Consider the following 27,544-nt stretch of genomic DNA (forward strand, 5'->3'; position numbering starts at 1 on the left):
TTAGCAAAAGGCTTCGATATGATGCGCGTGTTTTACCGACGCTGTGACGACACGATGACGGCACCAAAATTGCTTTATCTAAACTGGTTATTGAAGGACCGAAAGACTCATAAACTGCGTATGCAAATGGAGCGCATCCCTTCATGATATGCTAATTTGCAACAGAGCGACTAGCTACACGTAGCGTGACAGTTACGGACGCGACAGCCACCAAATGAACGACGCACTGTTTACTCACCCTCTGCTCCTCCAAAAGTGCAACGATGTCCTCCGACACTCCTCGGCCACGCAAAAAGTCGCTTGGTGACGACATATTAGGACTTTCCAAAGACATACACACCATGCTCTGACATTTTCATCCCACAATGCATTGCTCCATGACAAAAAGTCAGAATTCTGACTTTAAAGTGAGAATTCTGACATCAAAGTCAGAATTCTCACTTTAAAGTCTGAATTCTGAGAATAAAGTCAGAATTCTGAGATTAAAGTGAGAATTTTGAGAATAAAGTCAGAATTCTCACTTTAAAGTCAGAATTCTGAGATTAAAATCAGAATTCTGACTTTAAAGTCAGAATTCTGAGATTAAAGTCAGAATTCTCACTTTAAAGTCAGAATTCGGAGAATAAAGTCAGAATTCTGAGAATAAAGTCAGAATCCTTCCAATCTCTTTTTTTCTCATTCATGGCCCTAATCCTCTTCCGTAAAATAAGCCATTTAACCCAAATTTTTGTTTTAATTTATTAGGATTCTGTTTTTCCACATACTTCCAATCCTTACACTGCAGTATATAACTGGGTTTTATTCTACTACTTCCTTTCCCCATTTTAGAGAATTTGGTCCAGTTTGTCAACACCTTGGGTATTCTAAAAACTGGTTTCTTATCAGTAAGACAGCAACTCAGATTCCCTGTTGTGGTAATTCTCACTTCAGCCGTTTCAGGTGGAGAATTATTGCCTGTGCATCCACACCAGTCTGCTGTTTATAACCCTACTGTATTACATGGGATAAAATACCTAGTGGTATTTGTAATCCCCAATCACACTATTCACTCGCACACTTCACACAGGGGTTTACATACGGTTTGCGCAAACATTCAAAGACGGAATTTAAGAACGTACAGGACTCCGCCATCCTTTTTTTCCCACAGAATTTCTTGGACCCTGCCGTGCCTCACATACCTGCCATTGACTAGTATTCACAGAATTTTTATTTCGTAACGCGCAATGACCTCCAGTCACCCCCCCCCTTTTTTTTTTAAAAGAATTATCTGACCACTGTTGTCTTCCCTCCATTGGATCACCGTTAACCATAAAGGAAGACAAGAGTTTATCTTTTTACTCGCGAGGAGAATGAACGGAGGTGTGCTCAGTTACATCTCCAACTTCGCTCTGAAGCACACTACGCCGAGCCCCCTATTTTATTAGGGAATCCCTAGCTAAACAATGCTTTATGTCCTCAGGAATGAAGGGGGGGGGACTGTCATGATCCGTTTTGTGTCTTGCTTCATGTTTTGTTATTGTCTGCTCAGCTGACGTGGGGGCGTTCACTCCAGCACCTGTTTCCCATTTTGTCGTCACGGCTGGAGAGACGCGCCCACCTGCCGCGCACCTGCTACTCATTGACTCTCATGATTACCAAGCTATTTAAATGCGCCACGCTGACGGCTCAGCGTCGGATTATTCCTTGTGCTCATGTTCATGTCCCAAGTGTCTATTCTCGCCTTCATTGTTATGTGCTTCACGTGTTTCTCGACCTCGTTTCCGTCCATTGACTCCGCATCTAGCCTTTGCCCTTCTCGGCTGTGTTTGTTCGCCAATTGGCTCTCCTTACCCTTCCGTGGTAAACTATTTTCGTTCGTTTTTGGTTTCTTGCCTTTTGCAAGCTCTTTCTGTTCCTCGTGTTTTTCTCCTGGTGTGGGTTCCACACCAGCACTTTCAGTTGTACTCTCGGCACCGCGTTATGTTCTTTGTTATCCTGTTTTTGTAATATATAATAGTTTTCTCTGTCGGAATAATAAATTCCTCGTCTACGCATCTGGCTTATCTGTGTCTGCGTTTATAGAGCCCACCTCTGCGTTTCCGGCGCTGCCGGGAACGCACCCCTTACAGGGACAGCAGCAACATGTAAATATTTCAGATAAGAAAGGAAAAACAGACATCAATGGCAGTCGTTAACTGATTGTAACGGCAGATATGCCTTTTAGTGTTCCTGCACAAAAGTCTCCGTCCTTTAGATTCAGAGGTGTGTCTCGGGCATAACTCCTTTGATGTTACAGCTGTTGATCCAGTCCTCAGGCATTCGCTTCTCCTGAAGGTCTTCTCATCCATATGGTCAAACATAGGTCCCACTGTGGAACAATTCCTTTGCAATACTAATAGAATAAAATATGGGATAATTTATATACATTCACACTAACAAGTAGTATGCTGCTCAGTTGATGCTGGGCGATAGTTGTTAGTTGAGAGTTGTAACACCGTGAACGTACATTGTGTGTTGACTTGCCTACATTTTTTTTGTTTTTTTGCTTGGTCAGCAATAAAGAGAGAAGAGAGAGAAGCCAGCAATAAAGTAACAACAAATCGTTGATACAGAAATACAGTAGATGGGTTTTATTGACCTACTTCTTAACAGTTTGATTTAATCCTCATTTACTGGCTAAAAAAGGCTTCACATGAAGCATGTACATTCCCCACACGTACTGAAATGTGAGGAATGACATTCAAACATGCCTGTGACTTTCCATGTGACAATATGATATGATTTGTTCTCACAGAAGTCCTCCAATTCTAATTCGGCATTCGCTTTTTCGCTAATTTACTCATCTTAATTTGAGTCACTAGATTGTGCACAGCTCTAGTATGTATGTATGGATGGATGTATTTACAATATTTATGAATGTACTTTGGGAAAAGAGTTTTGAGGTTGCAGCGGTGATGTTCTTCTTGATGAATGGACATAAATTTCCATATTTGCATTGGCACACTCCAACATTGAGTGGAAGCTCTTATAGCTGTAAAGGGCAGCCTAAAAAGACACAATTTCTTAGATTTTCACCTGTGGGTGCAGTGCTCACATGGCAAATTAATTTTGTATATTTAGATTTGATTTCCGCTTCCGGCGCCGCGCAAGTGGCTGCCTGTTTCAGCAGCTCGTCTCTCCGTTGAGCCTTTTTCGTGTGTTTTTACCTTTTACACTGTTTTATTTATTTCACCTCATCGCAACACTGGACATTGAAATTTCTGTGGTTTCAGTGCTGCTGGAGGCTGTTTTTTGCGCGACCGTGTCCTGAGACAGAACTCGACTCGGAGCTACTCAGCTGTTAGCACTCTGTGCTAACCCCGCGTTGGCTCCCGGAGTGAGACCCAATCTCCCCCGCGAGCTGAGGAGGAAGAGACGGGGGATGTCGTGCCGGGGCTAAACACCAGGCAAGGAGGAGACGGGACCACCCCGTCCTCCTGTCCGTTATTATGGGGAATGTTAGATCCCTTCCCAATAAAATGGATGAGTTAACAGCGCTAACCCGGCACGAGAGGAACTTCCGGGAGGCTAGCTTGCTGATGTTCAGAGAAGTTGTGGCTAACAGAGCTAACGCCGGACGCCGCTGTGGAAATATATATTATCTGCCACACCAGAGACAATAAAATATTGGACCTTTTCGATGCCAACACCAAGGAGGCGTAGACATCACTGTACCTCCCCTTGCTGGGCAAAGCTGATCACAACTTGGTGGCTCTCCTGCCTGTGTACAAACCTCTGCTCCGCAGGCAGCCAGCTCTGACACGCACAGTTCAGAGATCGTCTGGAGAAGCCGAGGAGGCCTTAAAGGACTGTTTCAACACAACTGTGTGGGAGGTATTCAGCGAAGCCCACGGGGAGAACATTAATGCTCTAACAGACACAATTACAGACTATATTAATTTCTACATGGAGAACACCATTCCCACCAGGACAGTGTTGGAGTTGAGTCACCGTGGAAATGAGAAGTAGTTAGTAAATCAACCTTTAAAAGCCAAACTTACTCCAATGCGTGTTCGTTTTTTTGTACTCAAGAAGAAAAGGGTCAAATAAAGACTCAACAACTGATTAGAGTTCAGATTTTTTGTTTTTTCAATTTCTGGAGTTCAGGAAATAGTACAAAGACAGATATCTGGGCGGCTTTTTCTTAATCTCACGAGAAACTGCACTCGGGCGAGCACAGTCGAAAAATGCGCGCCATCTTTCAGCTCAGCTTCAGTTTTCATAGGAGGTTTTTCTGTCAAGGGGAGTGTAGGTTGAATCGGTCGTCCTCGCTCCCTCCCACGGCACGGGTCCATGTCCAAGGGAAGTTCCTCCCCAGGTTAGTCATCGTCTGGATAGTTGATTCCCGTCTGGTCCCCAAGACTGGCACGCCAAGGTTGGCCTTCTCCGGCGGGCAGTCTCTCCGTCTCTCTCCCCGCTGGCATTCCTCTGTAATCTTGTCGGTGTGCATGTATATGCAGGTATTCGTGTATGTGTGTGTGTGTATGTGCAAGTGTAGGGGTGTGTGTGTGTGTGAGTATGTTCATGTATATGTGCAGGTGTATGTATGTGCAAGTGTGTATGTGCGTGTGCTCCGATCTCCAATTGTTATGTCTTTCGGGATGTGTTTTTTGCGATAGCGTCTGTGTGAGTCCTCCAGTGCCCAATTTGGTATGTTTGCATCTCTACAGCCAATGTGGAGAATGTGCTTCGTCGTCTTAGTCCATGAAGTGCTGTGAATGTGAGGGCAGCTCATGGAAATGCTATGTGTGCAAATCTGTTCTCACTACTGAGAATTTCAATGAAGTTCACACATTTAAACTAAGTACTATAAATTTAGCATATGAGAATAATGTAATAAATCAGTAAACATCAGGACTACAATCCCAGTCATTCTTAAGACCTGTGCTTCTAGTTTCATTTGATGAATGCTTCTAGTTTCATCAATGTTTAAAATATTCAGTAAATATGAACCTGCTAACTTTAATAATCGACATTCTGTCCCGTATGTGTTTAATATAATGCCAGTAATCGTAATACAATCCTTCAACTGTAAGATGTTTCTCCAACAACAAACCCTGGATCACACCGGACATTAAAGCTCTCCTGAAGGAGAAAAAGAGGGCTTTTGTGTCAGGCGACAAAGACCCAAAAGGAGGGGGGCTTCAGTGGGCAAAAGAGCTGAACCTATTTTTCAATAGGTTTGATCAGATGCCTGCCCCCGCTCAGTCTCCCTGCTGCAGCCCCCACCAACCCCTCCTGCCGCTGCGAACGAGACCCACTCTTCCCTTTCTCTCTCCTCTTTTCTATCCCCTTTCTTTCTCCTCCCTTCTCTCCCCTCCTCCCCCCACAGGCTTCAGTTCCCAACCACATAAGAAAACCACCACTTCCTCCTGCTCAGCCTTGTTCCTCACAACATCTCAGGTGAAGAACCAGCTGAGGAAGATGAAGGCGAGGAAGGCAGCGGGTCCAGATGGGATTAGCTCTCAGCGCCTCAGATCCTGCACAGACCAGCTGTGTGGAATCGTCCAGCATATGTTCAACCTGAGCCTGAAGCTGGGCAGAGTCCCCCAGCTGTGGAAAACATCCTGCCTGGTTCCGGTTCCAAAGACCCCCCCATCCGAAGGAGCGCAACAACTTCAGACTACTGGCGCTGACGTCTCATCTGATGAAGACCCTGGAGAGACTGGTCCTCGTCCATATGCGCCCCCTGATGAGCTCTTCGATGAACCCACTACAGTTCGCATACCAACCTGACATCAGTATGGATGATGCCATCATCTACCTGATCCACACTTCACTCTCCCACCTGGAGAAGGCGGGGAGCACTGTTCGGATCATGTTCTTTGATTTCTCCAGTGCTTTCAACACCATCCAGCCCACCTTACTGGGAGACAAAATGGAGCAGGCGGGAATGGCCCACCACCTCATCACATGGATCCATGACGACCTCACAAACCAGCCACATTACGTGAGAACACAAGACTGTGTGTCTGACGTGCTCCTCTGCAGGACGGGAGCGCCACAGGGAACTGTTCTGGCTCCCTTCCTGTTCACCCTCTACACCTCGGACCACAAATACAATTCCTCCACCAGTGACCTGCAGACAGATGACTCTGCGATTGTCGGGCTCATCACTGACAGAGACAATCGGGAGTACAGAGGGATTACTCAGGGTTTTGTGGACCTGACAGCAGAACCACCTTCAAATCAACGCTGGGAAATCCAAAGAGTTGGTGGTGGATTTCTGCAAGCGTCGGCACTCTCCACCTGCACCAGTGAATATCCAGGGAACAGACGTTGAGAGAGTATCAACTAACAAGCACCTGGGTGTTCATTTGAACAATAAACTGGACTGGAGTGACAACACAGATGCTCGCTATCGGAAAGGTCAGAGCAGACTCTTCCTACTCAGGAGGCTGAGGTCCCTTGGCATTCAGGGGACACTCCTCAGGAACTTCTATGACTTGGAGGTTTCATCAGTCATTTTCTATGGAGTGGTCTCCTGGGCAGGAGGCATCTCGGGCCGGGACAAAAAGAGACTGGACAAACTAGTGAGGAAGGCCAGCTCTGTCCTGGGCTGTTCCCTGGACTCTGTGGACTCAGTGGGGGGCAGGAAGATGACGGCGAAACTGTCATCAATGCTGGACAACCCAGCCCAACCACTCAATGACACTCTTAGAACACTCCACAGCTCCTTCAGTGATAGACTGTCACACCCTCGCTGTACGAAAGAGAGATTTCGTCGCCCCTTCCTGCCGGCTGCTGTCAGACTTTTTAACAAGAACATTAGTATTTTCTATCATTGCAGTATTTTCTATCATTACAGTACTTTTATTATTACAGTACATTTATCATTGCAGTATTTTCTATCATTGCAGTATTTTTTATCATTGCAGTACTTTTACCATTACAGTACTTTAATCATTGCAGTATTATTTTTATCATTGCAGTATTTTTTTTATCATTGCAGTACTTTTACCATTACAATACTTTTACCATTGCCGTACTTTTACCATTGCAGTTTTTTTCCATCATTGCAGTATTTTTGTCATTGCAGTACTTTTACCATTACAGTACTTTTACCATTGCAGTATTTTCCATCATTGCAGTATTTTTACTATTGCAGTACTTTTATTATTGCAGTATTTTCTATCATTGCAGTATTTTTATTTATCATTGCAGTACTTTGACCATTACAGTACTTTTATCATTGCAGTATTTTCTATCATTGCAGTATTTTTTTTATCAATGCAGTACTTTTACCATTACAGTACTTTCATCATCGCAGTATTTTCTATAATTGCAGTATTTTTCCCATTGCAGTACTTTTATCATTGCAGTATTTTCTATCATTCTGTATTTTTTATCATTGCAGCGTTTTTATTTATTCCCCCTCTGTACCATGGACAGACATTTGGAGTGTTTCCTTGCACTTGTATATGTTGTGGGATGTAAGTGTGTATATACTGTGTATATTTTGCATGCTTTTTATGAATGTCTGCTGCTAATGTTATATGTTAACAGCTACATTACGCCGCCGCCACTGTGTGATCTATATCTTTGCTGCTGTAACACTGCAAATTTCCCTATTGTGGGACTATTTATGGACATCTTTATCTTTAGACTAATGGTTTAAAAGTAGTGATAATAGTAAGGCATAGTGCAGCAGAAGGCCAAATGCTATAAAAACAGGTTAAGAAAACAGTTCAGACAGAAGACAGCAAAAGCCATTATAGATCGTTCCAAGTTGAGATGCTTGAAAGTGAGTCTCACAGTGTTTTATGTGGAATTGAAGTGCCTCTCTGTGCTAATAGAGCTGTCCACAACACGGCCATAACATTTCCTCTCTGGTCAGGGGGGCAAGTCTCATCAGGGTGTTTAGTGCATTTTGAAAGCCTCCATGTCGAGACTTGCTTTATAAGCAAAAATGTCAATGGGAAGTTGTCCAAATCACTCCTAATGTAAGGTTGGTAATGGTGTAGGGTTGACAATGAGTGGTTATGTTTCGTCTTTTATATCTGAAGGAAGATAATAGATACTTTGATGTATTATTTAATCCCATATGAAGCTTTTGTTCATAATATTATTTAATTATGTTTTACATTGAGCATGTAATGGCACACATTACTTGATACAGTTTTGCATGTCATATCCTGCACACGAGTTAAGAAAAATATGTACTTCTTGGCAATATTTAATCCTTTTTTTCGGTTATAATTGATAAAGAAAGTAAATACAACACTTTTGAAGTAAAAAGTGAAATCAAAATATATTTTGAAATAAAAATGTACTTTGTACTTTGGCCTAGGTGTTCCAGAATGTGAATATTCTTTTGTTCAGTGCTAATATGTTGCGAATTTGGTAATGTCAGTTTCCTTATTAAAGTCAATATCTTGAACATCTGTCGGGTGACCCTGCGAGGGCTATGCACTGCATAAACGATGCTCACTCAATCTATCAGATTTAAAACTTTTGCAAGGAAGATTGGGCAAATTTCATCAAAAGATGCCATGTCATGTCATTATCCACACCGCTTATCCTGCACAGGGTCGCGGAGGAGTGCTGGAGCCTATCCCAGCTGACTACGGGCGAAAGGCGCACTACACCGTGAACTGGTCTCCAGCCAGTCACAGGGCAGACATAGACACCGTCATTGAGTGGGAACTGAACCCAAGCTGCCCGCACACACCTCGGGCGAGTGTACCACTATACCATCAGTGACTTCTCATCAAAAGATAGCAATGTAAAAAGAATGAATGCTGAACTTAAAGAACATATGCATGGCTTTCACAAATTAAAACTGTTCTATGAGATTGTCAAAATACCCTAAAGATCAAGAATAATAAAATGTACGCTCCCTGTTTCTTAATTTGCTCAATATTTAGATCTATCTTCTATCACCACATGATATCAAGGAAGTCACACCTTTGTGGGATGTGGGTGTTTACTTTTTATGCATGAACAGCATAATGATGTTCTATGGCGGCCATGCGCCAACCATTGGAAAGTGGCTGGATATGCCGACCATGTTTTGGGTGGAGAATCACTTTGTGTCGTCAATTAATAGGTTATCAAACAGTATTCGCCATACTGTAACATAATTATAAGGAAGTGCAGAACAATTCACTCATATAAACATTTTCAGAAACACAGATAATAAATCATTTAATTGCTTGTCTCAATTTGTCAGAGAAGTTTCTGCAAAACAACCAGACAAGCCTAATAGAACTGTATAAATGAATCAACCAGGTAAGATTGTCTTGTCACTTTTGTGAGGCGCAGTCCCCTGAATCTTTCAGAGAAAAAGCCAAAGTCTTCCTGTTCCCGCGTGACTTTTTATTGAAGCACAGCAAAGCAGATTTGAATATGCAGATTCATACAGAATGGAAAATATGACACTTTGACTTTGACTCACACACGTCCACACGCTTCCTGTCATTCTAACAGGTTAAGCTTACAAGATGACTTTGGTTCTCACTCGTGTTAAGTGTGAACCCAAACGATTTCCTCTTTAAGAGGAACATCTGTAACTGTGACCTTCTATTGACCTGTGAGTATAGTTTTGAAACATGATAACATGACAGAACTTAGTTTCTTTAACACTTTTCAAACGTGATGTTTTGGTAGACACGCCTGGTACACAATTATCTGTAAAAAACAACTTAAAAAGTCAGTCTATTATGATTACTATGTGTCCTCTTAAAAGCAAAAGATGATTCAACAAAGTACAGGGTGGCCCCAAAAATGTCTAAATATGAACGAAAACTCATGAAACTTTGCATACACACCAGGCCAGGCAAAATCATGATTTTATTCGTTTGTTGCGCAATTTTACATTTTTTTGGGAAAAAAATATTTATAAAAAGCAGCACCTAGATTTTTGAAAATTGTATGGAGTATAAGACTAAGACCTAAAAAAAAAGTCTCTTGGAGCCATGTGCTAAATAGCATAGGAAGTTGGCCATTTTTAATTTACTTCAAAGGGGGCGGGGCACCGCAATGGAGTAAATGCTTAATAACTCTCCTGCTTATGCTCCAAAACTTCACCTGTTCTTAAAACGTCCCGACCTGCAGAAATCTATATATTATTATTCAGTTATAAACACGGCATCACAGAGTGGTAATAAATTTTATTATTATTTTTTTTTACATTTTAACGTAATGCACAGAGCCCTTTCAACAAATCAGACTAAAAATTTGTCAGAACAGCCGTTCAAGACGTTGATCTTACTCCATGCCAAATTTTGTGACTTATAACTGAAGGGCGTGGCCATTACGGTGCCGCAAAATCTTATTATTCTCCTTGACAACAAAATCTCCTGCAACATGACTCAGATGATCTTGAAATTTTTCAGATTTGAGGATCGTCCAACCCTGAAAACATCTACCAACTTATTTTTCATCGTAGTGGCAGCGCCACCGACTGGTTAAAGCCAATACAAGTTATTTTCGTTGATGTTTTTGAGCTGAAATCCTGCTAGTAACAGCCATTAGCATGCGCGCGTTAGCATGCGTGAGTTAGCATGCGCGAGCTAGCATGCCAACATGTGCCAATCGTGCGGGGCGCCCAGTCTAAGTATTAAATACAGAAATAGCACCCTCAAATGGTGCTGCGCCCTTTGATACAGCGCGTCTTTTGGCCGTAAAAATACGGTAATCAATACTTTATTATAGTGCAGTTTTTTTTTTAAATGGCTTGCTCTCGCCCCCTAGGAATTTTCCAAAATGCCACCCCGATGTGTGTTTCACCTGGATTTTTTAAAATTTGATGAAATATGGACAAGACCTACAAAAAAGTCTCTTGGAACCATATGCTATAAATTGCACAGGAAGTCGGCCATTTTGAATTTACTTCAAACATGGACAAGGCTTTGACAACAAAAGCTGCTCTAACTTTAACTACACAATACTTTCTGGTGAAGGTTTCTGACATTTGATAATAGAAGTGGCCTGAAGACATCTACAAACCTATTTTTCATCGTATTGGTAGCGCCACCTACTGGTTAAGGCAAATACTGGTTATTTTTGTTGGTGTTTTTCTCAGAGCAGGTTAACAAGGTCTACCTCATATTTGCTCGGATTAGTGTTTTGGCCTTCAGGATGTCACAATACGAAATTTTTAATTTTTCGTTAAATGCTGGGTAATTGGCTTTGCACAGTTCGGCAAAAAAAGAAACGTATTTTGAGGATCTAAATATGAATGAAAACTCACGAAACCTTGCAAACACACCAGGCATTTCAACATTTTATTAGTTTCTTGGACAATTGTTTAAAAATGGCTCACTATCGCACCCTATAAACTTTAAAAGAAGCTGCCCCAGATGTGTGTTTCACCTAGCTCTTTAAAATGTGATGGCGTATGTGCAAGGTCATGACCTACAACAAAGACTCTTGGAGCCATATGCCAAATTGCACATGCAGTCGTACACTTATAATTTACTTCCAACATTTACGTGGCTTTGGCAACACAAGCTGCTGTAACTTTAATTACACAAAAATTCCTCTTAAAGATTCCATTATTTGCATTATTTATTTATTCATTATTTATTGTAAATATTTCACATTTCCATCGTGCCAGTACCCCAACGTTGCCAGGGCTGCGAGGGCCCTTTATAGCTGCTCGCAGCGCTCGTTATAAATTTTTTTCTATTTTCCAATCATCCATCCATTATTCGCCGCTTATCCGGGGTCGGGTCGCGGGGCAGCAGCTTCAGCAGGGAAGCCCAGACTTCTCGCTCCCCAGCCACATCTTCCAGCTCTGCCGGAGGGATGCCCAGGCGTTCCCAGGCCGGTCGGGAGACATAGTCTCTCCAGCGTGTCCTAGGTCGTCCTCTGGGCCTCCTTCCGGTGGGACATGCCCGGAACACCTCACCAGGGAGGCGTCCAGGAGGCATCCTAATCAGATGCCCGAGCCACCTCATCTGGCTCCTCTCTATGTGGAGGAGCAGCGGCTCGACACTGAGTCCCTCCCGGATGACCGAGCTTCTCACCTTATCTCTAAGGGAGAGCCCAGACACCCTGCGGAGGAAACTGATTTCGGCCACTTGTATCCGAGATCTTGTTCTTTCGGTCACAACCCACAGCTCATGACCACAGTTGAGGGTAGGAACGTAGATCGACCGGTAAATCGAGAGCTTCGCCTTTTGGTTCAGCTCCCTCTTCACCACGACAGACCGATACAGCGTCCGCATCACAGCGGAGGCTGAACCGATACGCCTGTCGATCTCTCGTGCCATCCCGGACCGTTTGAACTAGGCCCCTGAATTTTGGCTAACACGTGTAGTACCCCGAGATGTACAAATAATTTCTTTCACAGCAATAATCTAAAATGAACAGAAAGCGAGTTATGATTTTTTTCATATCCAACTTTGGCCCATTTTTGCACATTTACAGTGGTCATTCTTTGCACCCCGATCCTAGAGAGTTCATCCAATTGCCTTAACATTTCCACTGTACCATCTTAAGACCTGGGACAAACAATGGCACCAAAATTTATAGTTTCCGAAATACTACATGACAGGGGCGGGGCTCAAAATTTTCGTTTCATATTTCCTTCACCACAATGGACAAAATGCTCAATAACTGCCCCGCTCAATCTGCTAAAAATCGAAAACGTCACATATACATAAAGAGTGGTGACCCAAAGACATCTATATGTTTAGATTCTGTTATATTACATTGCACCACCTCGTCGCGGCTAAAAGTATAATTTTTTACATTTTAACGTACTGCACGGAGCCCTTTTACTGAATCCAACTGAAAATTTGTCTGAACAGCTTAACACGTTGATCTTACTCTATGCCAAATTTTGTGACTTTTCGCCGAAGGGTGTGGCCATTACAGTTCAGCAACGTCTGATTATTCTCCGTGACAATAGCTCCTGCAACATGACTCAGTTGATCCTATCTTCTCAAACTTTTTCACATTTGAGCATAGTCCAGCCCTGAAGACATCTACCAACTTCTTTTTCATCGTAGCGGTAGCATATTCACTTGGATGTAAAATTATTCATTCACCATGCGCACAAAGGCTGTCAAATCTTCAACATGACCACCCAACACCATCACAACATACATGCTCTGATCATTTTATATCAGTTATGGTTTTCTTATTCGTGTACACTGGGTCATAAGATTACATTTGATTGAAATTTGAAGCACATTTATGAGTAATTGTGTGTTTGAAAATGCATTTTTTTAAACCCCCAAATGTTTTACCTTTCATACGAATGTACATGTTCTTTGTACATAGAGGTCAGATTATGTCAATAAAATCATTGTTTCATCGCAAAGCAAAATTTATTAGAAAATATAATTTGGAGACCTATTATTGTGTCGACCTAGAAACTCAATACTCTGTGGTGCAAATGTTATTGAGATGTTGAATATTTAAAATACATTTGACATCAAACCATCATGATGACGTCAGCTGTTTACGTGTTCCGGTCTGAGAGCGTCTGCTAAATTGCAAATGTCGCCGGCATCTTATTTTACAATACAACATTTCTGTTCGTAGCTGCTGGCTCTCCAACCTAACACGGTTCTAACCATTTCTAAGTCAACTGTACACCTAAGCACTTATTTTGAGTCAAATCTGCATTTCACTTTCGCGATTAGCACACTTAGCAACCCCGCGTTTGCCTCTTCGTTTAAAATCCTACTTGTTAGTGGGCTCGTTTATTTGTCATCATGCAGCTCGTTGCTGCTTCTGTGCACGGACTTGCATTTGGTACAAATAAAGTCCATACTGCAGCAATGCTAGATAGCTTAGTATTGTTGGAATTTATCTTTAAATCAATGTTAGAATTTAATTTTAAACCAATGTAACCTCAAATTAGTAATCTGACTCCAATTTGCGATTTTACCCAACTCTCACTCATCCAACAATATGCGCGCTCATTCTGCAATAGAAAGGTATCAGGAAGCCGGCATTTTCACGCACGAGTGGATTTATTCCAAATACACAGATTTATTACATAATCGCCTGGGTCTCGGATCCCTCTCAATACAACTCTACACCTCTCCTGCCATCCACAGAACTCTACTGAACTTTTTTCCGAGTAGCCCAGTAGTGAATATACAATATGTAAATGACACAAAGACAAAGGCATCCTGGCATGATTCTATTGGCTATGTGTATCCTGCAGTTAACTTTAGCTTGCTCTTATTGGTCTTTCTTCTCCCGCCGAATCCCGTGGCGACTCCTCCTGGTTGTGCTTTGTACATCTCGGCTTTCCCCTCCTTCTGGTGATCCTGCAACATTCCATCCTTGCATAACCCCCGCAACCAGTTTCGCTCCACCAGTCACACTCTCAGCATTTTACAGTATCACATTTTCATACACTGGATGCAGCAACATCTAATGAACTATGTTAAGATCAAACTCATATATTCCTTTAATAGTCAAATGTATGAAATCCTTTAAGTGTAACCGAAGTTTGGACCATGCTAATGACAAGACCCTCAGGAGAGGAATGCAGGAAGATTAGATCAAGGCTGCAACAAAGGTGTGAACGAGACCCCTCTGAAACAATGGACTTCCATGCCGGGATCACAAAAGTGGCTCCTAGCAGTCTACCCTTTGTTCTGTTTAGATTGACTGCCATGATTACATTATTCTTTAGTATCGTGCACTCAAACAGCAGCGAAAGAAATTATTTCAAGACGCAAGACAGCGCGTTATTTTTATTTTTTTTTATCAGTACGGCGTGACCTGCTTCGTGAATGTCGGCATGTCTCAAAAATGCGAGGTCTGAGATCGCGATTTCGGGGTGGTCCCAAAACAATCAATTGTTCAGCCCTAGACTGCAGTGTGATCCCTGTCTCTCTGTGCTCTGTATGAGGAGCGTCTCTCGACCCTGGTTAGGCGGAAGGCAGGAACAGTTTAACACTACACACGCATGTACCACTTTCGCCAATACCTTCCTGATTGAGATAAGCATCGCCTAGTCATCTAGGTCCCTTTGTTTTATAAAGGCACACGTGCGCGGGATTGCCGTAGTGACATGCTTAGCCTGCGAGAGTATGACAATGACTTAAGCATGCTAGTGTTAGATCGAGCCTCGACGGCGCACAGAAAGACGAGTAAATCCGGATACAAATGATTTAATGAATGAAATTTTCCTCCATTAAAGTTGTAAATAACGTACTGTGTCAACCAAAAGCAACATAGCTGTCATGAGGCAAAAATCCAGCAAACATGATCCCCTTCGGGAAACAAGACTGCTGACTCTTGACAGCAAAGTTATATCGTATTGCATTGTCGGGTTAGTTGTCCAAGTCTGCTGTCGCAAGTCAAGTCTGTGTGTCCTTTGTTAGTCAAGTCAAGTTCAAGTCCAAGTCCTCCTTTTTGATTGTGTGCTTGTGACTTTGATCATTGTTGTTTTGAACGTCCGTATTTTTGATTTTCCAAATTCCTTGATTGCCTTTTTGTTGTAATAGTATATGGTAATACCATTACATTTGAGGATGCTAAGCCTTTGGTTAGAATCAGAATCAGAATGCCCTTTATAGTCATTGTACTCAGTGTGCAACAAGATTAGAGAGCTCCCCGCTCCAGTGCAATACAACAAAAAATGTAATTATATATATAAAATTAATTAAAGATTAAATAATTAAATAGAAAATAAATATGAAATTGGATAGATAAAAACACATTATGCTGCTGTTCTGCAAGGTAAGGGTAGATCTGTGTGAGAGTTCAGCATGGAGATGGCTCTTGGGGCATGGAGTGCGGGGGTGTGGCGGTTTGCGGTGAGTCATGCGACCAAAGAAGCTGTTTAGCGCCTCCGCTAGCGACGCACTCAGGTCTACCGGTCCGTGGACTGTTGCTGGCAAGGTGGGACTCTAGCTTCTTCTTTTAGTCCGTTTTGGCTTGCTTAATGCCTTTTTTCAGGTCAGCACAGGCCACACTGTACTGAGCTCTGTCGCCTGACCTGAAGGCAGTGTCACGGGCCTTGAGTAGTGAGCGAACCTGGCTGGAATTTGAGGGTTTCATGTTTGGGAAAGTCCGAATGTTCTTGTTCAGGGACACATTTTCCATGCAGAACTCGATGTAGTCCAGTACACTCTGTGTGAAAACAATGTCCTGATGATCAAAGAGGTCCCAGTCTGTGTTATGGAAGCATTCCTGTAATTCATCCATGGCGGTCTCATACCATGTTTTAGCAGTCTTTGTGTTGGGCCTGAGTCTGCGTCTGAGAGGGGTGTACGCAGGTGTGAGCAGCAAGGACAGGTGGTCTGACTGGCCGAGGGTGAGAGGGGGATGGCTCTGTAACCGGGCTTAATGTTTGAATAAAAATGATCAAGAGTGTTTTCTTCCCTTGTTAGGCACTTAAAATGCTGGTGGAACTTCGGGAGTACATTCTTCAAATTGACCTTATTAAAGTCTCCCTCTACTATATGAACGGCATCAGGGTGGGCCCGCTGTTGTTTGTTGATGATGCACGCAAGTAGCGAGAGCGCCGTGCTAGTGTTAGCAGCAGGATGGATGTAAACAGCAGTGACGATCACTATTGTTAGCTCCCTCGGGAGATAATAAGGCCGACATTTAACGGACATGTACTCAATGTTGGGCGAGGAGAGTTTCTCTACGATCATGCTGTTGTTGGACGAGTCCTTATGCACGGAAATACAGAGACCCCCAATCCTGCTCTTACCGGTGTCTCCCGTACGATCCGCGCGATGAAGCGTGCTAGTGTCGGGAATGTTGGATTGCCGCCAGGATTCCGTGACGATGATCACGCAACTGTCCCGAACATAGCGGTTTCCCAGGAGTTGTAATTCCAGATTGTGTATTTTATGGACTACGAATCTGGCGTTGGTGAGTTAGAGACTTGGCAGTGGTTACTTGTGGGGCTGCTTTCGTAACTTTGGTAGTAGACCGGACTTGCAGCCCCGCTTCTGCTTCCTCTCTCTCTGTCGTCTGTGTTGCCTCCCGGTCCCGATGACAATCCACGGTGAGCCGGGCGGCCTCGCTAGTCAGAAATTTTGCGATCAAAGCAAAATTCCTCTGGGAAGGTTATTTTGTATCGATAACCAATGTCCATGAAGTCCTTACGGGTGTATCTATACTCAGCCACAGTTGGTGTTAATAAAACCGAGTATACATAAATAAAAAGTAATAAAGAGTACTGGAAGGGAGAGCCTTAGCCGTTGTGTCCATGCGTGCCGCCATCTTGGCGAAAAAATAAATAAATTACAATTATCACCATTTGTATGCATCGCCTCATCTATTGTTTGATAATTGAAACTAAAAGTTTCAATTCTTGTCTGAAACGCCACAGTAAGAGGTTCCGACGGAAGAGTCATATGATCGTAAAAGTCACCCATGATAAGTAAATTATTTGCATGAGTTACCAATTCAGCCACAAATAAAAAAAAAAAATCATCTAAAAAAACATATTACGAGCCAGGGGGATAGTAAAGAACTGCAAGATAACACTGCAATGCGACTGTGGCTCACATAATGAGAACTTCCAATGGTTTAAAGGCGTTGTTTGAACAAGGACGACGTTTGCGATCAGATTCGAATAAGGGCTACACCCCCACCTTTCTTATGAGGGCACACAACACAAACTCACAAAGTTTGGAGGCGAGGCCTCTTTTCGCGGTAAAAACTGATTTGGTTTTAACCAGGTCTCGCAATGACCAGTCAGGTTAAGATTATGGTCTCTAATGAGGTCATAAACTAGCAGGGCTTTCAAAGAGGGCGATCTAATATAAAAAAAAAAGAGTTTCAATAAAATAGGTTTATCTATATTATTCTGCATGAAAGGATTCCTAATCAAATAAGTGTAATAAGTGCTGCCTTGGTCCCGTATTGTACCTCGAGCAACTGTAAGCGGGGCAGGAAATTGCGACAGTAGGAATCTCAAGTCTTGAATACCTGAATCTGTTATTTGTCAGCTTTTGAGTGCAATTATTTTGAGACAATGCCTCATCATTGACAAGTCCGACTGAGGAAGAATGCTTATACCCATCATGTACCATCACCTCAGTAGTACTATATCAGTATGTCACGCAACAGTGTGTGGTGTGTAGCGCTTAATCTACAAAGAGAAAGATTATATGTGCTGTCAGAGTATAGCACGGCGCCAGTTAGCTCTAGCCGTACAGACGCCATACCCATTCTTACAGGCTCGCTAATCACCTGCAACGCGACCTGCTCTGATGTGAACTGTCATGGAAGGCTTGAATAGTACTTTATGTTTCTAGAAAGAGTGATGGCGGCTTCCCAATTTGGGTGAAGGCCGTCCATCTGCAGCAGGTCAGGTCGGCACCAGAAAGAAGGCCAATTATCTACAAACTGCAGTAGTTGAACCTCTCATCATTGCCTCTCGCAGCGAAGGAGCCAGAGACAATTAGTCGATGCTAACTCTTTCTGCTGAGATCTCCTTGTCCTTTCTGTGTTTTTCTTTGTGATCTTTTGTTGCCTCATCCTAGTATCATTGGAGCCGACGTGTAACACGATATTCGAGTAGCTACTGTTGCTTGCACTACGCTGGTGTCTAGATCTCTTGTGTGCCATCTCCCTAAGGTTAGCTACAATGTTGGGTGTTCTGGCCCCTGAAATACACATTACTGTGGCCAGATTTTCAATCTTAATGTTGTAGGTAATGGGGTCACCAATGCGTAAAGTACGAAAGCCAGAAGACCAAAGTGGAATGGAACTGCTGTGTGCCGTAACAAGCCCACTGCGATTAGCAAGCCGCTTACGGCCAATGCTAACCGGACAAGCAGGTTGGCTACAACCCATGCTTACTGTCGTGTCTGCCACATTTACGGTTACCACATTATTCTGCTCAAGCTGGCGAACACGTCCCTTCTCAACCTTCTCCAATGAAAGATGTACTTTGTGGAAACTCTGCTTGGTAATTGCTTAGCTGAATGTCAGCTTGAAGATGATAAAAGTCTTGCCAAGAGAGGCAGAGGACCTGTTTACGCCAAGGTGGGGAAAAAAAGAAAGGCTGGTCATTGTCAAGTGGTATGACAACAAATCTGTTACCCTGATCTCATCCTATTGTGCAGTTGAGCCTCGAGATAATGCTCGATTCTGGAGCAAAGTAGACAAGACTTTTTGGAGGTCAGGAGGCCACACATTGTTAAGGAATATAACACATCTATGGGAGGAGTGGCTCTCCTAGATACATGCATTGCAAGGTGCTACTATCACATGAGCTCACAGAGGTGGTAGCTATACTTGTTCTGGCACACCATCATGTTAGGTCTGGTTAGCACTAGCCTCATTCTTTTGCAGGCATAAAGAGGCCAACCATCACTCAATCCCACATCTTCACCATCACCACCACCACCGGCCAAAAGGTTTGTCATGGAGTTCCAGATGATGTTTGCTCTGACCAAGTTGCACATTGGCCTGTTAAATGTGACAAACGTGGCCACAGCAAACGGCGCAAATTCAACATAGTTACCCCTCTCTGTGAGAAATGTGATGTGCGTCTTTGCTTCATTGATCAACAAAACTGTTTCAAGATTTACCATCTAGTGTAGGCGAAAAAACGTTTTTTTGTACAACTTTTGTTTGGATCCATTGTTCAGTTCTCTGTACCCATGGTAGATTACAAACACAACCAAATATGCAGCATTAGTTATTTTTGATACAGTAGGCAATTTTGTGATGCAAAGCTAAACTGAAGAATTTTATCTTAAATCTTGTCATTAAAGTCAAAGCTACAATATATGTTGTTGAAATGCAAATAATGGACACTTTTCATGTTGTCAGGTTCGCCAATTTGACATATCGTGTTCGAAAGCTAAAAGGAGAGACAGACAGCTCAAGTGGAGACAGAAAGGTTAACAAAGTTTATTTGGCAACTTCATCTTCCTTCTGTTCCTCGATGCTTTTCACACATTCCCTTTTATAACATCGGGGAATCAGATTACACTCAAGGGTGGTACAGTTCGTCTTCTCAAAAGCTGGTTCAGTCCGGTTTATCATTGGGGTGTCGCCATGGATCGCAGCTGACTTTGACGTCAACATCCTTTATCAGGACCCAGTTGCTTGCTTCAGACTTCGATGCCAACTTATCAGGGCTCTTCTGGATGTTGTTTACTTCTGAAGAAGTGCCACCGTCACACTGCAAACACTCAGCATAGTTCACTATATTAAACTGCAACATGTTATATGAATAGAATAGAATAGAAATCCCTTTATTGTCATTGTACTCAAGTGTGCAACGAGATTAGAGATATGCACTACATATTAAAATAAGCTGCATCACGGCAAATGTATAATAACCTCTTAATATTATTCTAACATTCCCTCCTGTTTATTCTACATTTGCCCCAAAAAATTATCTTCAATGGAACTTCCAAGGATTTAATTCCATCAAATCATTAGCTTGATAGCAAATGTAGACCCCTTTATCATTCTTTATTTATTTATTAATTTTTTTATTTTTTATTTTTATTTTTTTTTATTTTATTTTTTTTTTTATTTGAGCGTTTTGGATTAACGAATAGTATCTCCCAGGTAAATTCAGTCGTCGTCATCAACTTGGTCATCAGTGTCTCCTCCATCGCCAGCACTTCTGTAATCAATCAAAGGATATATTTCCTGTAGTTTGGAATTTGTTGGAGCGAGAGCTGTTGAGATAAGTCGGACAATCAAAACGCGAATGCAGGGAATACAACAACATCCACACAGTACAAGGATTGAGGTGAACATTGTTATAGAAATCATTACCGAAAATACCAAATTTTTATATTTACCAAACGTTTTGTTCCACCACTCATCCCATGCAGAGGTACTCACACCTGAGTGTTCCTTCAGCTTTCGGTTCAGGGCGCGCAAGCCTGTAATGGCTCTTGTGAGGGACCCTTCCGGAGAAGTGTTGTTAGGAATGAAAGTACAACACTGATCACCAATCACGGCGCAAACCCCTCCTCTCTCTGCCAACAGCATGTCCACCGCGATGCGGTTTTGAAATGCCATGAGTGATGTTGCTGCCAATTGTTCTTTAATAGCTATAAATCCTTCTTCAGTGAAGTTCCCCAATCTTTGCACGTTATAGTGTATGTAGTTTATTCGATCCACATTCTTATTCGGTGTAATCCAAAGGAGAATGGACTCGAACCCCGCTGCGATTTGATTTACCAACTTATACTCATCTGGTACGCCCCTTGGTTGGCCAATTGCATCCAAATAGGTCATATCACCATCCCTCCAGGAAGCACTTCGTCTTTTCCTGGCGTAATAATAGGGGGATTCGTGGGCTTCAACTGCTCTTTGAATGTCCCCTGCTGTGGATGGAAAAATAGACACTGGTAAGAGAAGTGACACCAATGCACAAGTTCCAACTGCGTCCTTTAATGAATCAAATAATTTAGTACCCCCACACCACCACCACACATCGCTGCGTGGCAGTAGTGTACCTGATTGGAGCAGAGTTGTTTTGCACCACGCTGATGATAAGCCTCCCACTCTATTTTGTGTTCCTGTAAGATTAACACAAGTAAAGTTAGCCACTGCCACATCGGTCGAAAAGATAGGCTTATCTTTCGTTGCTTTCGTAGCCGGGTAGACATCATTCCAAGCAATGCAATCCGCATTAGGCGTCAATTTTGTCATTACTTCTAAAAGGCATGTCGATGGAAGAGCTGCTGGAATTACTCGTAGCAATGGTCTCGGGCCCATACATGAAACACAGCTAGAATTTGCAGTCTTAGCAGCTGATTCCATTAATAGTAGCCAATTATTTCCTAATTGGGTAACTCCTGTAACAGCCAAAAAGTGATCATCTACAGAGAGTTTTCCTTTAAATTTTAGCACCATTTTAGATCGTTTTTTCATCGAAGTTTTGGTCTCTATATTTTTTATAGGGGTAGCCTCAACGGGATTCTCTAAAATGGTAGATACACAAATTACAATAGTATGATAAGGATCTACCCCTTGAGAATATGGGCTTAAATCTAATTCTTCACACGGATTATTGTCGCATCCCCAATTTGTCGAGTTAATAGTTAACTGAATTCCTATCGCTACATGTGTTAATGAAAGTTTCTTCCGCAAAGTTTTTGCACATTTTTCAGTCGTCCAGTCAGACCAGTCTTGTCCCGTTTCTGCTACCAGTCCATCCCATCTTCTAGTTCTCACAGTTAAGTACCATGTGTACCGGCGTCCATAACTTTGCGCACTATACGCATGTTGTCCTACTTTGAAAACGGATGCTTCACTCAATTTAACTTCAGACCATGGTATAATAGCAGTTGTCACCTTGTTAGTCGGCAAACAAATCATTGTTGCTGAGTCAGCAATGCTGTTGCTCCTAGCGCATGATGTAAAGTCCATCTTATCAGGTAACCTAAGATTTTCAGTTGAATGTCCATTATTATTATTTATCGGTGTATATGTTGGTGTATACAAAGCTTTCACTGCAACCAAGGCTGCACAACACAAAACCTCAAACTTTATCCACGCGAAAGTCATATCGGCCGAGAGACCCCTAATAGGGTAGGGTGGCTTATAGTTCTTCACTGGCCTAAAATGTTTTCAGATCCTATTGATCTGCCCCCACCTAGTCACCAGGCTTGCCTACCTTCCCCTTGTCGGGTGTCTCGGTTGAGATGACCTTCTTACAATGCGCAAGGTGTATTATTGCTTGGGGAAACTGTCCTCGTTTTGGGCTTATGTTTCCCTGACAATTGTGTCGAGCACAGATCATACAGGCTCTTCAAAAAATCTTTTGAGAAAAAATTAAACCCATATGTTGTATAAAATTGGTTTATCTGTCTTACCATACCTTCCCTCCTGTTTGACATGTGTGTCAACATGTGTCAATATTGCGAAAAATATTTTTTGGAAGAATTGTTTTTTTTTTGTTTTTTTTTTCCTGAAATGACATATATGCCATTAGTCAAAGTAGCTCCTTTTTCTAGCCATAGATTTTCTCTTGCATAAGACTTTGTTGTTACATGTCTGCAAGGATGTTGCCTCGCAGAACGTTATCTATCAGCGCACACACAGCCACACCTATGAATGGCTTGTTAGCTGCTTCTTCACCTTTTTTTTTTTTTTTTTCTTTTTTTCTCTCTCTTCTCTTCGTTTTATTTTGTAAGTCGACTATTTTTTGTGTACTAAGCTGACCAGTGAATTCATATTTTGTTATCCATGACTTTAAATGTTTTACTTTTTCCGGACATTGGCTTTCTATAAATTGCTAGCTTTTTTTTACTGTTTGATTTCCCCATGTTTCCCTAAACTGTTCTCCAATCCCTGAACAGGCTGACAATTACTCTGTTTTAGGTAATTCCCAAGCTTCTGCTTCCCAGACAGTTGTCGGTTAAATTTCCTGTTCCAAAATGAGGTTGCAAGCCTCCATGCACCCTTTTACATTCACACTATTTTTCCCTTTTTATTTATTTTTTTCCCCCTCGTCTTTTTTCCCCTTATTTCTCTTTTTTCCCCTTTCAAATACACCCCTGTTATCCCCTATCAGTGTTATAGACTATCTCTGTCTCTTCACGTAACATTGACTAGTATTCTTACGGTTTTACACAGTTTTAAAGACTTACTCTGTCTAGTCCCCACAATATCCCCACGGAATTTAACTACTTACTTGCAGAGGAGTCCGCCCTCCTGTTAACGCAGAATTTAACTACGTACCCCTTCAAATGCCCACATTTATCACACTCATTCATCACATTCGGACTTCACACACTCACCCAAGATGAGCTGAACGTCTCTCTCCGCAGCCTCCCTTCAACTTTCAGCATCCAGTAGCAAAGTCGAGGACCAGGTCCAAAAAAAAATAATAAAAAAAGATAAACAAAAAACAAAAAAAACAAAAAAAGAAAAGAAATCCTGGAAAAAAATAAAAATAAATCCTTGTTGTGGCCACGATTGTCCTCGGTCGTCGGCTTCGCTCCTGGACGCCTCCAGTATGTTGGGTCCACGGCTCTGAAGGACCAATTGTATGTCAGGTTCGCCAATTTGACATATCGTGTTCGAAAGCTAAAAGGAGAGACAGACAGCTCAAGTGGAGACAGAAAGGTTAACAAAGTTTATTTGGCAACTTCATCTTCCTTCTGTTCCTCGATGCTTTTCACACATTCCCTTTTATAACATCGGGGAATCAGATTACACTCAAGGGTGGTACAGTTCGTCTTCTCAAAAGCTGGTTCAGTCCGGTTTATCATTGGGGTGTCGCCATGGATCGCAGCTGACTTTGACGTCAACATCCTTTATCAGGACCCAGTTGCTTGCTTCAGACTTCGATGCCAACTTATCAGGGCTCTTCTGGATGTTGTTTACTTCTGAAGAAGTGCCACCGTCACACTGCAAACACTCAGCATAGTTCACTATATTAAACTGCAACATGTTATATGCACTACATATTAAAATAAGCTGCATCACGGCAAATGTATAATAACCTCTTAATATTATTCTAACACATGTTACCAAGCACTAAAAACTGTCATGCTTACTTATTGCCAAATAAAGAATTTTTTTTTACCATGAACGCTCAATGTGATATAGATGTAACAACTCAGATCTCGGGTATGAAAAAGTCTTATTCTGAAAAAAAACATGAGAAATGTGTTTTATGTGATCCACTTGGCCTGTAGTATATCCCATATAATTTTCCTTTATGGAAAAATGGGTCTGGGTTTTTATGGGTTAAACCTACTCCCAGTGAATGCAGCTGTCAGATTTTTTAAGTCCTCACTGCTAGTCGGTTCTCTGAAGCCTTGGATCAGCTTTGTGTTCCCACATCAAACTTAAAGGCAGTCAGCTTTTGGTTCCACTCTTCTTGTAGTAATATTTTGGATTCCTTAGAGGTGATCTCGTTGTCATCTTTAGAGGCCTCTGTCCACTATCCTTGTTCCACAGTGTTGGATTCCTTTGAGGCGATCTTGTCATGTTGGAGGATGTGGTTTGCCATATTAAGCCATCCGGCTCACCATAGAACGCTGTCCCTCTTCAGTTCTTAAAGGAGGTTCTCCCAAGTATTAGCGACTCGGTTTTGGTCATTATCATCAGCAGTCTGTCTTGTGGTGTAGTCCTCCAACATTTTAAACATGCTCTGGTGCAAGCTTGTCTTAAGAAACCTGGCCTTGATCAAGATGTGCTGTAGAACTTTAGACCCATTTCGCTATTCTTTTATTTAAAAAATTCTGGAAAAGTTGGTGCAGTTAAGATCTTTCTTGGATGAACACAATGTCATGGCATTCTCCAGTCAGCTTTCATGATAATGCATAGCACAGAGTCAGCCTAGCTATGAGTTTTTAATGATGTTCTCCACTGAAAACTATGTGTGTCTTGTCTTGTTTAATCTAACTGCAGCGTTTAACACAGTGGACCACAGTATTCTGACTCGTTTATAGCATCAGGTGGGCATTAGTGGTAGCGCTCTAGAGTGGTTTAGATCCTATTTGGCTGGCAGGACCTTTTGTGTTCACTTAGGTTGCTCTGAGTCCCATTCTGCCCCTTTGTCTTATGGTGTTCCACAAGTTTCTGTTTTGGGGCCCTTGCTGTTTTCGTTGTACTTGCTGACCTTATGTTTCATTCTACGAAAACGTAAAATTCCCTTTCATTGTTATGCGGATGACAGTAAGATCTTTTTTTTTAATTTTATTAACTTTTTATTTGGTTTTCATTTTACAAACAAAGAAAAAGAAAGTAAAAATAAACAAATACAGAAAAATAATAATTAATAAATGTAGACAAAACAAAAGGAAATATATTACTGTGTGTTATACAAAATATCACATAACTTATTTCTATTGAGCTATATACACATTGGGAACGTTCTCTTAACACCATAAACCAGGGGTGTCAAGATCCAGTCCTGGAGGGCCGCGTTCCTGCATGCTTTCAATCTCTCCCGGCTGCAACCCACCTGATTCAAATGATCAGCTCATCAGCAAGCTCTGAAGAAGCCTGATAAGTATCCTGCTCATTTGAATCAGGTGGGTTGCAGCTGGGAGAGATGGAAAACATGCAGGACACCGGCCCTCGAGGACTGGAGTTTGACACCCCTGCCATAAACAGTCACTGTCAAAAGTAAAATCCGATCTCAGGGAGGGTAACAAAAACAACCCATTTCTCCCAGCAGGAAGTAAATTGTCTGCATCTATGATTGACATATGCCATTATCGTTACCGTTTTGTAAATCTCAGATCTCCGATGACCTCTCCTGGACACACAACACCACAGCAGTGATAAAGAAGTGTCTGCACTTCCTGAGGGTCCTCAGGAAATTCAACCTGGACAAGAAGCTGCTGCTGGCTTTCTACCACTCGTCCATCCAGAGCTGCTGACGTACTGTGTCTCCACCTGGTACGGCGGCTGCACTGAGGCAGACAGAGTGAGGCTCCAAAGGACAGTCAAAACAGCGCAGGGGATTATTGGCTGCCCTCTCCCCTCCCTGTCGGAGATCTACACTACCCGTTGCCTCAGCAGAGCTCTCAAACTCGTCAAAGACAATACTCACCCGAGCTCACACCTGTGCGACCGGCTCTACAGGTGCATCAAAAAGACTGAAAAACAGTTTCTTCCCGAGAGCCATCTCCATGCTGAACACTCACACACACCTACCCTTACCTTGCAGAACAGCAACATAATGTGTTTTTATTTATCAAATTTCATATTTATTTTCTATTTAATTATATACTATTTAATCTATTATATATATATATAATTAAATTATTGCTGTATTACACTGGAACGGGGAGCTCTCTAATCTTGTTGCACACTGAGTACAATGACTATAAAGGGCATCCTGATTCTGATTCTAAATGTCTATTGTAATATCCATCCATCCTTGTAGTGTCTTTCTTGCGTTAACCATTTTCAAGTGAGGGCCTTTTTTCCAGCCACCAACAGCATGCCAGCCGGTATTTTTTAACCATTGCTGGGGAACAAGTCTGGGAAACAAGAACTTACTCTCCAGGGGTATTTCTCATTTAAATATGTCCTGTAATGCTTTATGAGTATCATTCCAAATGTTTTTAATAGTGGGACAGTCCCAGAAAATTTGGTAGTAATTTGTAGTGCAACTACAACAATTTCTCCAGCAAACTGGAGAGTTGTCATCATAATGGGTGTTCTGAATCGGTGTAATAAAATATCTCACCAACTCTTTCCAACCAAATTCTCTCCAGTACAGTGAGCTGGTGCATTTCCATTGATATCTCCATAACCTTGTCCATTCCTCTTCTGATATGTTGCTCAGCTTCTATTTGCCACTTATTTTTAAAATAAGATGTAGAGTGTGATTTAAGATGAGATAGGCCCCTAAATAAGTAGGATATAATGTTTCCCTCTATGTTAGAATTGTATGCGTCCTTAAATATGTCTAATAAATCCACCCCCACACATCTCATCTCTTTCAGTTTTATATCAACAAAATGTCATAACTGTAAGTATCGGTAAAAATCTTGTTTTTCAATGTTGTAGTTTTGTCTAAGTGTTTCGAAACTCAAAAGTTTACCTTCCTTTATTATGCCAGATAGAGCTGTGTTCCCCTTTGTTGTCCAATTCCTCAATTTAAGGCCAAACTTATTGGACATGAAATCTGTATCAT

The 27,544-nt window shown here is 42.1% G+C and overlaps 1 protein-coding gene and 2 pseudogenes across 1 annotated transcript; 1 reads left to right on the forward strand and 2 right to left on the reverse strand.

The window, feature by feature from the left end:
• Positions 1–1,639: 1,639 nt before the first annotated feature.
• On the reverse strand, positions 1,640–18,816 carry LOC148329665 (uncharacterized; annotated as a pseudogene).
• Positions 18,817–18,826: 10 nt separating this feature from the next.
• Positions 18,827–19,508, forward strand: LOC148329666 (uncharacterized; annotated as a pseudogene).
• A 968-nt stretch (positions 19,509–20,476) lies between these two features.
• LOC148329667 (uncharacterized) lies at positions 20,477–22,803 on the reverse strand. The gene has a single exon (XM_088305845.1). The coding sequence runs from the start codon at positions 22,444–22,446 to the stop codon at positions 20,497–20,499; it is 1,950 nt and encodes a 649-aa protein (XP_088161971.1). The 5' UTR covers positions 22,447–22,803; the 3' UTR covers positions 20,477–20,496.
• Positions 22,804–27,544: the final 4,741 nt, after the last annotated feature.

This window comes from Idiotropiscis lumnitzeri, chromosome 10 (genome assembly GCF_059441095.1).
Source record: "Idiotropiscis lumnitzeri isolate Australia: NSW breed Sydney's pygmy pipehorse chromosome 10, RoL_Ilum_1.0, whole genome shotgun sequence".
Taxonomy (NCBI): Eukaryota; Metazoa; Chordata; class Actinopteri; order Syngnathiformes; family Syngnathidae; genus Idiotropiscis; species Idiotropiscis lumnitzeri.